Consider the following 12,759-nt stretch of genomic DNA (forward strand, 5'->3'; position numbering starts at 1 on the left):
TGTGTAATACAAGCTAAATATAGGAATAAAGCCACGAGGTATCATTTGACGTCTACTTTTGGTTATCTTGCATTAGATACACAGAACATGCCAATAACCATCTGTTATCTGTAAAACTCTATATTATTCTCGTTAAAGGGGTTTTCTGAGTGTTTCATACTGATGACCTGTCCTCAGGCTAGGTCACCAGCATGTGATCAATGGGGGTTTGACCCCCTAAACTACTGCCGATCAACTGTTTGAGGAGGCCACGGTGCTCCTCAGCATCCTCGCAGCATAAAAGCCATACATTGTATAGTTAGTGGCTGTGCGTGGTATTGCAGCTCAGACCCATTCACTGATGAACGTGATGTCACCGGCCTAGGAGGAGGCCACAGAGCCATTACCTTTTCAAACAACTGACTGGTGGGGGTGCTGGGATTCGGACTCCCATTGATCCGGAACTGATGACCTACCCTGGGGATAAGTCATCAGTACAACACTTGGAAAACTCATTTAAACACAGGATCAACATAATAATAAAGACACAGCGATAGGGATAGGTTGGGTGGTCAGGTCGCATGGCTACAGATGGGGGAGTGAAGGTATGTGAAGGTGACCGTGACTATTTTTCACAGGCAAAGTTAAGGGTTAACGGGGCTTTCTGGGTTATAGATATTGATGACCTTGTTGGACATTGACAGACCTGATATTGATGGCCTATTCTAGGGAAAATCCATTGGTATTAAAGTACCAGGCAACCCCTTTAAGGCTTACCAACACTACTTAGAGACTGCTTAAAGGGGTTGCCCAAGAAAATTAAAAATCTTAGACAAACCGTTCAATAGCCTTAAAGAGTAACTAAACCTTTGACTAAAATTTTTATATTATGTCCCTAATGACCTAATAATAGTTTTTCTAATATACTTTATTAATGGATTTTGTATTTTTATTACACTTTTCCCTGTGCACTTTAAACAGACATTTCCGTACAGCTCTGACTGCTCAGCGGTGCACGGGCATGACATTTTATAAATGGGGCTGCAGCAGCAGTGCGTACGGGCAGGAGCAGCAATATGTGTTTACTACAATGGTTTACTAACTCCTGGCATAGCACATGGGTACCCTGTACCCATGTGTTTTGCCAGGATTAGCTGAGCAGAGCGGGCTCCTGCTTCTGCCTGCTCCGCTAAGCTAAGTGCTGACATGCAGGACTCTTAGCTTAGCGGAGCAGGCAGAAGCAGGAGCCCGCACCGCTCAGCTAATCCTGGCATAGTATATGGATATAGGGTTAGTAATCCTCCGGGGTGCACAGGCAGGAGCAGCAATACGCGCTCCTGCCCGTACGCACTGCTGCTGCGGCCCCATTCATAAAGTGTCTACAGCCCGGACTACATACACCGCTGAGCAGTCTTAAGCGCACAGGGAAGACTAAGAAAAATCGAAAATCCATTAATAAAGTATATTGGAAAAAGTTTTATATGGGTATTAGGGACATCATATTAAGTATGATGTCCTACTACACATCTGGAGCTGGGTATACAAGTTACTTTTGTAGTATGTTCTGCATTCTATACACTGAAAAATTACCATTTGTCCAAATGAAAGCCAACCAGATGGACATCCACCTTCTGGGGCAGGAACAGTCGGGGCAAATGTTGCATGGATGGAACTGTTTGTCCTTTCACAGATAAATGCTTTAGAAAGACCACAATTTATGTCATGCCAAAGTCCTAGGAAAATGAAATAAAAGGAAATGAAGAAGCAGTTATATACGTGGGCATACAAATCTGCACATTTTGTAATATCTGTGCACCTGTCACCATCCCACTTTAGGGTCACTGCGCATGTGCCAATGGTACTGCCACCAGCGCATGAGATTTCAGAGCCAGGCATCGGAGCAGTGAGAATGCCTGGCCCTGACACTCATCAGTAGGGGGAGTGGCAACAGAGAGAGGAGGAGGTGAAGCAGTGCTCCGAGGGGGTAGGGTCTTGATGCTCTGAGCACCTCATTTACATATAAGTAAGAATTTCTCTGCATCGCTAATACCGATTGCAGAGGAAAAGGGCTCAGTTAAGTCACAATGACCTACTCTATCAGACAGTATGATGACAGCTGCTCTTAAAAAACACGTGAGAGCAGCTTCAGCATGCGGAAGGCCAGAGGTAGTAGTGAAAATGCTGAATGATCGGGACAAGCAGTTTCAAAGATGAACTGGTTCACAATGATTTCTTAAGTGCAGGTGTATCTTTGCAGTCACCTGCATTGACAAGCTTAGGCTGAGGGCTGGGTCTCCTAGGCAACTGTCAACGTCTTACTGTGTAAGTCACTGACAGCTCAATTCAGTAAAATATAGAATGTATTGTACTGAATTGAAACAGGGATCAAACCCTGAAAAGATGAAGTCCCACAGTGGGACAAATATAAAAAGTGAAAAAAAAGTTAATTTTTATTTTTATAATAAAGTAAAAAAAAAAAAAAGGCCCCATACCATAAAATAGTGCTTAAAAAAATAAAAAACAGACATATTAGGTATTGCCGTGTCTGTAACGACGTACTCTATAAAATGTCACATAATCTACCACCTCAGATGAACACCGTAAAAAAATAAAAACTGAGCAAAAAAAATTATTTTTTTGTCACCTTATATCACAAAAAGTGTAATACCAAGCAATCAAATAGTCTTACGCACTCCAAATTCATACCAATCAAACCGTCATCTCATCTCGCAAAAAATGAGACCCTACCTAAGACAATCGCATAAAAAATAAAAAACTATGGCTCTCAGAATATGGAGACACTAAAACATGATTTTTTGGTTTTCAAAAATGCTGTTATTGTGTAAAACTTTAATAAATAAAAAAGTATACATATCAGGTATCACCACATCCGTAAGAACCTGCTATATAAAAATATCATATGACCTAACCCCTCAGGTGAACACCGTAAAAAAATAAAAATAAAAAGTGTGTCCAAAAAGCCTTACATCACAAAAAGTGTAATACCAAGCGATTATGACCAAAGTCATATGAATAGTCAGATGAATATTGTAAATAACAAAAAAAAATTTTACCTTGCCTCACAAAAAGTGTAATATAGAGCAACCAAAAATCATATGTACCTTAAAATAGTACCAACAAAACTGCCACCTTATCCTGTAGTTTCCAAAATGGGGTCACTTTTTGGGAGTTTCTACTCTAGGGGTGCATCGGGGGTCTTCAAATGTGACATGGCAGCTTAAAATTATCCCAGTGAAATCTGCCTTCCAAAAACCATGGTGTTCCTTTCCTTCTGTGCCCTGCCGTGTGCCCATACAGCAGTTTACGACCACATAAACTGTAAACTGCAGAATCAGAGTAATTAATATTGAGTTTTGTTTGGCTGTTAGCCCTTGCCTTGTTACTGGAAAAAATGGATCAAAATGGAAAATCTGCCAAAAAAGGCAAATTCTGAAATGTCATCTACATTTTCCTTTAATTCTTGTTGAACACCTAAAGGGTTAACAAAGTTTGTAAAAATCAGTTTTAATTACCTTGAGGGGTGTAGTTTCTAAAATGGGGCCATTTTTGGGTGGTTTCTATTATGTAAGCCTCACAAAGTGACTCTAGTCCTGAACTGGTCCTTAAAAAGTGGGTTTTGGAAATTCTCAGAAAAATTTCAAGATTTGCTTCTAAACTTCTAATTCCTTCTATCCTTCTAACGTCCCAATAAAAGAAAATGTCATTTACAAAATGAACCAAACATGAAGTAGACATATGAGAAATGTAAAGTAATAACTATTTTAGGAGATATCACTATCTGTTTTAAAAGCAGAGAAATTAAAATTTAGAAAATTGTGAATTTTTCACTTTTTTGTAAATTTTGTATTTTTTTATAAATAAAAATTAAAATATTTTGACTCAAATTTACCACTGTCATGAAGCACAATATGTGACGAGAAAACAATCTCAGAATGGCTTGGATAAGAAAAAGCGTTTTAAAGTTATCACCACAAAAAGTAAGATATGTCAGATTTTCAAAAAATTACCTGGTCCTTAAGGTGAAAAATGGCAGGGTTCTGAAGTGTATGCCTATTAATAATTGTGGCACATATTGGTTATACAAGGCACCAGAACTGAAATGTGCGCAAGCCAGGGGCACTAGTTTTCTGGTGTAAATGATAATAAATGTGCCAGGTCAGCTTGTCCCAAAATTTGCTACTTTTTGATGTAACTAGTATAGGGGGCTTGATAGATGTAGACCAGGGATGGCCAACCTTACAGTCACAAAGAGCCAGAAAAAAAAATCGTATGACTGCCAGGAGCCACAAGCTATCCGTTTACACAAATATGCGTGCACACGACCGTATTACTGCAATTGATTTATCAAACATTTAAAAGTGCATTAAAACCACCTTTCCTACCTGTAGTGTAGACAGCTTTAGTGAGACTTAGCAATCTTTGTTTTTCACAATGTGTTTTGAAGATTTCTCAGATGACATCCCATGCACAGATGACACCCTTATGCTCAGATGACCTCCCATGCACAGATGACACCCTTATGTTCAGATGACTTCCCATGCACAGATGACACCCTTATGCTCAGATGACTGCCCCATGCTCAGATGACTCCCTTACCCCCATTCTGAGATCATGTGTGGGGGGGGGGGGGTGATTTGACATAGGACAGATGTGAGCATGGGGTGTCTGATTTTTGGTGTCTTATGTGAGCACTGGGGAGGCAAATTTTGTGGGTCTGATGAGGATTTGGGGGTGTTATCTGAGCTCATACTTACCGCCATGTCAGATAAGACCCCCATGATCAGTACTTTAATAAAATAAAACTGTATAGGAGTGGGCTTATCCTACCTCTGCTGCCGCTGCTCTGAAGACTGTGGCGCCCTCTCCACAGTGACCTAACGTGCAAAGCGTCAGGTCAGAGCGTGGGCCTCCACGTATTAAGGGGGGAGGGGGTGCACTGCACCACCAATGACAATTAACCTTTAATACAGATACAGGAGGCGGGTGCAGGCAGAATCACATAGCCGACACCTGGCCTCTATGACGGCGCTGCGATCCCCGGCAGTTAACCCCTCAGGTGCGGCACCTAAGGGGTTAACTGCCGCGGATCTCAGCTACCTCTCATAAAGGTCGGGTGCGGGCTATATGATTCTGCAGCCAGCACCCGCCTTCTGTATTTGAATAAATGAGTGAGTTAACTTCATTGGTGGCAGTGGCCACAGCCCCTCCCCTCCTCTTCACCTCTGCATTCTCATTGGTGGCAGCGGCAGCAGCACAGGGGGGAGGGGGGGGGACTGCTTTCTTCTCCCTTCTCCCCTGTGCTGCTAATATTTTGATACCTGCGACATCCCTGGCCCGCTCCCCTGCGAGCCGCATATGTAGAGGAGAGCGCGCTCCTCTTAGAGCCGCAAGTGAAGGTGCGAGGAGACGCATGCGGCTCGAGAGCCGCGGGTTGGCCACCCCTGATGTAGGTCTACATCTGTGTAAAGTGATAGAAGGAAAGGAATAGATGGAGGCGCAACCAGGTGAGTCAAGATGACAGATGTGGAGTTGTATTCTTTATTAATTGTCTCTTACAGGTAACGGGTTTCTGGGCCGAGCGGGCCCCATCTTCAGACCAAGAGCAAACTGTTCTTGGTCTGAAGGGGCGCATTCAGACCTGAAATGCGTTACCTGTAAGAGAAGACATGTACTTGCTAAATGTGCAAATTCTATTGATATACAGTATTCTATCATATAGAGATGTCATTATAGGCTTAAGGCATACCTCGTTCTTTAAGCATTTCTGTGCAAGACTCCTCTTCATTGGCAAAGTCAGGCTGATTTAACGCCCAGGCGACAAAGTCAACTGGGGAACCGTCCATCCACCTAATGACGAATAAATGGCATTGTCAACATAATGTTATATTATAATACACATTCTTAAAGGAGAATGATCACATACTTAAAGGGATTGGATCAGTAAAAAAAAAAAATGGTCTCTGTTTGCAACAGGGGTGATACTGGGGCCAGAGATGATGGGAGTGTTGGTGGTGGTCATGAGGGTGGTTCTACTCCTCAAGGTGGCTAATCCCTCTCCCTCCCTGGGTTGCACAGAGAATGTAGGGCACACTACTGAAGATAGCTGCAGGGTGGGACCCGCACATATCTGACTGGTAATACACCATCAAAGTCTGAGATGACGCAACCACTTTAACATCATACCATCAAGATTTTACACTGTGTTTTTCTGTCATCCACCATTAAAAGTTTTCTCACTTCACAGCAAATGGCATTTATCATGCAGAGAAAGTTATCACAAGGCACTTACTAATGTAGTGTTATTATCCATATTGCTTCCTTTGCTGGCTGGATTCATTTTTCCATCACATTATACACTGCTCGTTTCTATAGTTTACAACCACCCTGCAATCCAGCAGTTGTGCCTGCACACTATAGGGAAAAGTGCCTATGCACACTCCTCTGGTCCCGACCACTAGAGAGGCCGGCGCCTTTATCTATAGTGTGCAAGCAAGACCACTGCTGTTGGATTGCAGGGTGGTCGTAACCATGGAAACAAGCAGAATATAATGTGATGGAAAAATGAATCCAGCCAGCAAAGGGGGCAATATGGACAATATATTAGTAAGTGCTAGTGGCATACTAAGGGGGGGGGGGGGGGGGCGGTCCACCCCCGGTTCCAGCTCTCATGGGGGTGCCAGAGGCAATGAGCGCTTCCATCAATACAGATGGAAGCGCTCATTGCTGGAGCCCTGGGAGCTGTAGTCCTGTCACTCACCCCTCAGCTCCCCGCCCTCCTCCCTTCCTTCAGGCCAGTGGCGCACAGAATGGTGAAGCAGGAAGACTTCTCTCTGCTCCACCATTCAGCCTGCAGACACAGATCGCGCTGCCGGCCTGTGTGGGTGGAGCCTGCAGCCCGGAAATCTGCAGAAGCTCCGCCCACACAGTGCCGCAGAGCGATCTGTGCCTGCAGGGAAGAGAGGACTGTGAGCTTCAGGAACAGGACAAGGTGAGTAGTTACTGTGTTTTTTTTTTATGTTTTTTTTTTTAATACAGAGGGGGCACAGAGGGCTTTATTACTATGGAGGGGGCACAAAGGACTTTATTACTATGGATGGGGCACAGAGGGCATTACTATTATGGAGGAGGCACAAAGGGCATTACAAATGTGAAGGGGGCGCAATGGGCATTTCTACTATGGAGGGGGCACAGAACCAGAGGGCATTATTACTGTGAAGGGGTACAGCTATGCATTTGATTCATATTGTGCTTTCTGCGGAGGGTTCTCAATGATTACTTTCAGTAATGTAAAAAAAAAAATATAGCAAATGAGTTTAAAAAAGCAACTAAAGTGCAACATGATTATAATAACACTGGAAATGCTCCACATTAAATTCCAAAGCAAAACCAAAAAAATTATCCAGTTTACTTTCGACCTTTTCAGAAAGTAAAGAAAAAGGTATATTAGGCCGTTCAAGGCAAATTAGGCCTTTGGTGCAATAAGGGCATCACCATTGCTCTTGTTGCACCCAAGCTCCGCTCCTTTCTGTGGCCAGACACTCCCTGGCTGCTTAGATTGACAGGACCAGGCAGTGGCAAAGCAGCAAGAGAGGGGCTGGCCACAAAAGGTGTGGAGCTCAGGTGCTACAACAGCAATGGTGACGCCCTCATTGCACCAAAGGCCTAATTTGCATATTAAGAAAAAGTATCATAAATCGGGAATAAAGCCTCGGATCAACAAAACAAAAACAGCTTTGGATAGGGAGGTCACCGGTGACAGATTCCCTTTAATGTTGGTTTATCCTGTTAATGTATTTATTACCCACCATGGTTTTATTTATTTTACATATTTAAATAGTTCTTATGCTACCAAAATATTTCCCAAGTATATTTATGTAAATGTTCTACATTGTCCTTGAAACACGGCGCTCCTGATGAGCATTAGCAGCAACATTTGCTTTTACTCTGGTGGTTGTTACAAGAATCACCTCTTCTGCAGGTAATTTAGGGGCACATTTATTAAAACCGGCATTTTAGACGCTGGTCTTAATAAGCCCTATACCTGGCAGTGGATCCGCCGGAGTTATGTAGAGGTGCCGGCCTCTTCGGAACTTTGGCAGATCCAACACCGCTTCTAAACGTGAGACAGCTTCCTAGCTGTCTTACATTTAGACCATTTTCTATGCCTAAAACAGACGTAGAAAATAGCAAATGAGACCGGCCTCCCGGCCCATACCCGCCCACGCCAGACCTGGCGTGTGCGGGAGAAGTTGGGAGAATGTCCTTTGCGCCACAATCTGCACCAGAAATATGCCTAATTTAGGCCTATCCCTGTTTCATAAATGACCCCCTTAGTGTTTGATACATCTATTGAGAATACAATGTTTCACACAATGTATGTGTTTTATCACCTTGTATGGTTTTAATAATTTATTACTCTGTCTAACAGTTCTTATACTATACTTAACTATTTATTTACTCTTTTATGTACAGACTTAGAATAATTTACATATGCAAATTAAATAATATGCAAGTAAAATAATGCTTGATACATTTGATGAGAATTCTATGTTTTTACTGTGCTAATGTATCTCTTCTATTACCTAGTATGGTTTTTATAATGTATTCCCTTGTCCAATTATTATATTATTCAAACACATTACTTTATCTATCTATTGTTTTAGAGTTTGCTGTATTACTCACATATGTCCATTTACTTTGCATAACTTATTATCAAGAACAAGAAATCATATAGTATATCAGCCATAAACATTCAATTATCAAAAATAACATCAGTCTTATCTGTTAAGCACCTACTTAAATTCTTTATCCAGTCCCAAACGTAAACCAATGTAATACGATATTTCTGTTCTATTGGTTCTAATCTAAAAAGGAAAAAGAGAAGATCAAGAAGAGAAAAGCTATATATTGGCCCTTCAGGACCAAGCAAAACATTTTTTTCATTTTTTTCAATGACCCATTCCAAGCACTATAAGGGTTCATGCACATGAAAGTGTGCCGGCCGTTTGCGGTCCCCAATGCACGGGCACCATCCATGCGGTTTCCGCAGAAGGATGCAGACCCATTCAGCTTGAATGGGTCCGTAATCCGTCTGCACCGCAAAAAAATAGAACATATGCGCGGTAGACTTCCTTCCTCCTTGCAGACATACAGGCCATTTTGTGTGGTCTTTGGAAGTGTACTGATGAGGCTGCTGCGCACAGCAGAAAGCATACCCTACCTGCACAGGACCGAGAATGATCAGTGCCTGCATTAGATTTCAACTGGAAACTAGTGAGACTGCAAAAGGCTGCCGCTGTCAGAGCATAGATCATGGGGAAGGTTCTATACCGTATGGTGTAAACTTCCATAGGCTGTCTAGACATGCATTCGATTTATAACAGTGACTCGGGCTGGGTGGTAAATTTGGTACATGATCAGCCTTCTTTATAAAAACCTATCAGTTGGCTTTGTTAGGCCAAAGCTACCTTAGTAACCCAATCGCCAACCTTATGCGGAATAATCGTAATCCCGCTACGATCTAAATTTTACCCCAACTGTTACTTGACCAAAAGTTGCTGTGGACCTTGAGCCTAAAATGCAAAGAATATTAGTATCCAGAACTTACATATTTCCAGATAAATGTTCTCTCCGATTCACTGTGAATAGTGACAAGGTGGGAAAAATTGTGGTTACAAAATTCTTGTGCTTGATTCATCGGCATTTCTTCTGTGCTAATATAGTATTGGCTGTCATTGTAGATAAGCCAGCCGTCACTTGTAAATTTATATTCTGCAAAGGAAACAAATATCTGATTATAACATGAAAATGAGAATTGACACAAATAATGGGTACCGTATATGTAAGCATGGAAGCACAGGGGACGCTGGAGTGGAATTTGGTTTTGACTGTTTTTCTCCATTTCACTCAGTTTACCTCCAACAATCAAAAAATGTATCACATTATTTGACCTCTTAGGCTACTTTCACACTTGCGTTCAGAGCGGATCCGTCTGCATTATAGTTTAGAAAAAATTCTAAGTGTGAAAAGTTGCTCAGACTTTACATTGAAAGTCAATGGGGGACGGATCCGTTTGAAAATTGAGCCATATTGTGTCAACTTCAAACGGATCCATCCCCATTGACTTACATTGTAAGTCTGGACGGATCCGTTTGCCTCCGCACGGCCAGGCAGCGTTCGGGTGTCCGCCAGCTGAGCGGAGCGGAGGAAAAACGGTGCCAGACTGATGCATTCTGAGCAGATCCGCATCCACTCAGAATGCATTGGGGCCGTACGGATGCATTCGGGGCCGCTTGTGAGAGCCTTCAAACGGAACTCACAAGCGGAGCCCCGAACGCAAGTGTGAAAGTAGCCTTAGAGGGCTCACTAGGTGTACATGTACATGGAATTTCACAATGTATCTTTTTTCTATTTGACACTAGGCAAATGCCGAGGGTAGGTGGCCTGATAGTATAAGTTAGTCTTAAGTGTCTTCCAGGTTAGTCAAACAGAGTAAAGAGCTGAAGATGGGGGCTAACCAACTTATACTTAATATTCGCAATGGTTGATACAACATTACACTGAATGGAATGGCGGTTGTTCACCCTTGTGTGTGACCATGGGTCTCTATTGCGGCAAGTTGTCCTCAATCTCTTCTGGTGTTCCCTACCTTTCACACTGCCAACCAACTGGTGTGCTACACTTGCTGAACTCAGAGGTGATGCTCCCTCAGGCTTCTTTCTTTAGGCTTAGACTTTCGCATTAGGGTTTTGCTACGAGAACATTAACACCTCTTTGGGTGGTAAGACATCCCTTTTAACATTTAGGCGCAAAAAAATACAAAAATCGGAGTTGGACCAGCATGCATGTGAAACCTGCACTCCCTGAATTTTATAGCGGCACATAACAGGTAGTTGTCACCGCCGGCTCTGGGAGAGATCTTAAAAGTTCAGATAGACGGAAGACTCAGGAGTCGATCTGACAGATCTCTTTTCATTGTTGCTGACAGATTTCCACCCCTTCGCAGGTGTTGCTCAATATCAGTCAGGTGGCCGCTTTATATGTTCCGCCTTTCACTGGTTTCCCTGCGGCTAAAAGTTCTTCTGAGGAGTGCTCTGCTTGTGTGGTGATTCTCCTGTTCCAGTTGCTTCTCAAGCTAAGTCCTTTCCCTTTTCTTGTTGTGTTTGTCCTGACTAGGCCTCAGGGAGACACTGGCTCCTTCAGGTTGGAAGGAGCCAGTTGCCTCTTTCCCTGTTCCCTAAGCTGAGGGTTTGGTGCAGTGTGTCAGCAATCTTAGGTTCCCGTGCATGTACATTTCTAACTTTGAGACTTGCACATGTGGTTAGCAGCTTAGAGAGAGAGTCAGGGTTTGCTAGGAGGTGACCTCTTTATTCCCTAGGGTTGGGGCCTAGTCTGTAGTTTTGTTGTTTCCTTTCCCGTACTACCCGTGACATTATTAGCCGCCGAATACCATTACTGTTTCCCTTGCTCTGTGTGGTCATGGATCCTGTCTCTGCACTGGTGGATCGCTAGCAAGGGTTGTCGCTGGAGGTAGCAGACCTCCGTAAAACTGTTGCAAGGTGTCAGGCGTCTCTCTCCACCAGTGGAGTCCAGACCTGCTCTGAACCCAAGTTGCCCTAGCACTCCATGAAAATTCTGTTTCATTAGAGGCTGCCATGTCTCTTGCTGTACGAATTGATAGACCTTGAGGGAAAGGTGCAAGACTCTGTTCTCTCGAGACGTATTACCTGAAGGGAGGTCGGTGCCTCTGACACTCGGGGTAATGAGACACCTGAGCCCATGTCTGGAGATGAACCTATGCAATTTGGACGGGTCTCTCCAGACCTTGGTGATAAGAACTTCAGGGCTAAAAAGAGGCAGTTTTTTTGTGGTAAAGGGGGTCATTTTGTTAATGTTTGTCCCTATGTAAAGAAAGCGGGGCAGGGGTTAACCTTGTGGATCACCAGTTTGTCCTGATGCATGGTTTTAAATATAATGCACTGAACAAAGAGATCTCAGTGTTCACTATTGATTTGACTCCCCTTTATCAAAAATCTTTGACTCACATGGTGCAGGATATCCAGTTAAGGGTGGGGGATTCTCATGTTGAGGGTATTTCTTGTTTTATAATGAACGGTCTGCCGGCCCCTCTGGTGCTAGGGTTGCCATGGTTGTCCAAACATAATCCTGTCATTGATTGGCAAGCAAGACAGATCAAGGGCTGGAGTGATTACTGTATGGACAACTGTATCGCCACATCTCTTGCTGGGATATCCACTAAGATGTTGCCCCCGTTTCTCTCCGATTTCTCTGATGTGTTCGCTAAGGGTGTGGATCAGGAGTTACCCCCTCATAGAGAATATGATTGCCCTGTCAATCTGATTCCCGGCGCTAAGTTGCCAAAGTCTCGGTTGTATAACTTGTCTGAACCCGAAAGAGTTGCTATGCGAAAGTATATTACTGAGAGTTTGGCAAAGGGACACATCAGACCATCTAAGTCACCTATGGCGGCAGGGTTCTTTTTTGTAAAGAAAAAAGATGGGCGGGTAATTGTGGCTGCAGTCACTTTCTCAGCACACATTTCTTAGCTGCCAGTAGCATGACATGTATATATATCTATATGAATCCGAATAAAATTATTTAATAAAAGAAAAAAGATGGGACATTAAGACCGTGTCTAGATTTCCAAGAGATGAATCGCATTACTATCCGTGATCCTTATCCCCTTCCCCTGATTCTGGATTTGTTCAACCAGATTGTTGGAGCTAAGGTGTTTTCTAA

At 43.1% G+C, this 12,759-nt stretch overlaps 1 protein-coding gene across 3 annotated transcripts in view; it reads right to left on the reverse strand.

Annotated features, from left to right (window-relative positions):
* Positions 1-12,759, reverse strand: part of LOC122938531 (macrophage mannose receptor 1-like) — a 335,729-nt gene that overhangs the window by 65,876 nt on the left and 257,094 nt on the right. For all 3 annotated transcript variants that reach the window (XM_044294084.1, XM_044294083.1, XM_044294085.1), the window contains exons 17-20: positions 9,608-9,771; positions 8,797-8,864; positions 5,747-5,847; positions 1,570-1,712 (exon numbers count right to left, since the gene is read on the reverse strand). In XM_044294084.1, the coding sequence (XP_044150019.1) occupies positions 1,570-1,712; positions 5,747-5,847; positions 8,797-8,864; positions 9,608-9,771 (476 nt within the window). The remainder of the gene's footprint in view (positions 1-1,569; positions 1,713-5,746; positions 5,848-8,796; positions 8,865-9,607; positions 9,772-12,759) is intronic.

Source organism: Bufo gargarizans, chromosome 5, assembly GCF_014858855.1.
Source record: "Bufo gargarizans isolate SCDJY-AF-19 chromosome 5, ASM1485885v1, whole genome shotgun sequence".
Classification (NCBI taxonomy): Eukaryota; Metazoa; Chordata; class Amphibia; order Anura; family Bufonidae; genus Bufo; species Bufo gargarizans.